The sequence below is a fragment of the Pinus tabuliformis genome, chromosome 8 (genome assembly GCF_031772625.1).
Source record: "Pinus tabuliformis cultivar Carrire ecotype Pingquan chromosome 8, CPIR1, whole genome shotgun sequence".
NCBI lineage: Eukaryota > Viridiplantae > Streptophyta > Pinopsida > Pinales > Pinaceae > Pinus > Pinus tabuliformis.
In genome coordinates, this window is record NC_142294.1 from 1,378,982,782 (window position 1) to 1,378,984,511 (window position 1,730).

The following is a 1,730-nucleotide window of genomic DNA, read 5'->3' on the forward strand; positions in this document are numbered from 1 at the left end:
ACAAAAGCTTTATTTATATATAAAGCAATAGAGGTAGTTGAACCCCTTACTACATCCTTTCCCCTCAAAGAGCTTTGTGATGCCAAGTTAATCATCCTTGTCAGGCACTCTATCTAGGCAAATCAAAGTTGACCTACATGTCATGCTATTGTTATGACAAATTTTAAGACTCTATGGGCAGCTTTTCATACGCGAGGACAACGACAGCTTTGGATTATTGAAATGCGCTGTAACTCCTATAACTCCCATCATTGGGGAATAGATTGTGAACCATGAACCGAAGTAGACAGAGGTTTCAGAACACATCTGGGTGAAAGCGCCCAGGAATGGGGGTACCTTCCTCCGCCCGACGAAGTTGCAATGAGAGAGCATAATTATTTATCTGTAAAGTCCTTAGCTGCTCTTCACTTTGTGATAAAAGTTGTTTCACACGCTGCAATTCATGACCTCTTTCTTCATGCTCCTTGTGACGTTGGTGTTGTATGGCTACTGCTCGCTTCAGAATAACATTATCACGAGAAAGGCTTTCTACTTGCTGCTTCAGCACCACATTTTCCTTTTGCAGGTTTTCAGCATGAATAAAATCTCTTTCTGTGCGATTAACTATGGCCTTTTCAAGTGCCTCCATTGATTTTGAGACACGTGATCTTGCATCATCCATGTTTGATGAACTCTGCATCTCTCGCAAAAGAAACTCCACCCACTCACAACCATTAACTGGAATGGCTGCTGCTGCATGTGGATCTGGATTTGGATCAGTGGGACTCGTTGTGGGAGAAAAATGGAGTGTCGAATTACAAGGGCGTAGCCTCTTGGAGGTCGAAACTTCTGCATCTTCTTCATAACAATGTGACCTCTTTCGAGATACTAGTAAAGTGTCAGACATGGTTTCGCTTCACTCTCTTCTAAGTCTCCCTCAGTATGTATTGCTAATAAAAATAAAATAAATTTCTTGCGTCCAACAAAGTACTGAATTCGATCTGATGTTTGTGCACAGGCCGCAGAGCTATTTCTAACTACAAAAGATTTGTTTGCGTTGAACAGTATACAAGCGCTCTCACAAATGAATGTGTACTCTTTTTAAGTCATGGAGGCGTGAGTGAAGCGTCATGAACACGGGTCTGCCAATAAATCCTTTGCATTTTAATTAAAGTACATTTATATGTTATAAGATTACATTCTTTTTTATTTCCAAACGTGAGATTAGGTTTTTTTTTAATGTTTACTTATAAAAGGTATATAGCTTATTTTTATTTTACATAAATAAATAAGAATTTCATTATGTTAGTCTAGATTTATCTTAATCTCCTACCTATCAAGGGCTAAGGAAGATTTGTACCTCTAGGGATTTGATCCCTCTCAACACTTGATAGATTTGGGGTTAAGATCGATCTAAAATGGTTATACGATACTATGTAATATCTATATTTGTATCTATGCATTTTTTTTCTTTTTCTTTCTCTCTATCTCAGCCCCGCAAACAAACATACTCTTTATCCATATCTATGTCTCTCTCTCCCTCCATCGTCCTCTCCCTCTCTCTCTTCCCCTTCTCCCTCTCTCTCTCTTGCCCTTCTCTCCCCCCCCCCCCCTCTCCTCACTTTCTCCCGTCCCTTCTCCCTCACTCTCTCTCCATCTCTCCCTTGTCACTCCCTCTCATTCTCCACCTTTCTCCCTATGTCTTTCTTCTTCCCTCCCTCCCTCTCCCCTCCAAATCCATCTCTCTCTCC

The 1,730-nt window shown here is 40.6% G+C and overlaps 1 protein-coding gene across 1 annotated transcript; it reads right to left on the reverse strand.

Moving 5' to 3' along the window:
- Positions 1–295: 295 nt before the first annotated feature.
- On the reverse strand, positions 296–886 carry LOC149240661 (uncharacterized). The gene has a single exon (XM_089370265.1). The coding sequence runs from the start codon at positions 884–886 to the stop codon at positions 296–298; it is 591 nt and encodes a 196-aa protein (XP_089226391.1).
- Positions 887–1,730: the final 844 nt, after the last annotated feature.

Bases quoted from the DNA above. Each gene is read 5' to 3' on its own strand.
- LOC149240661 (XM_089370265.1), bottom strand. From the start codon at position 886: ATGTCTGACACTTTACTAGTATCTCGAAAGAGGTCACATTGTTATGAA.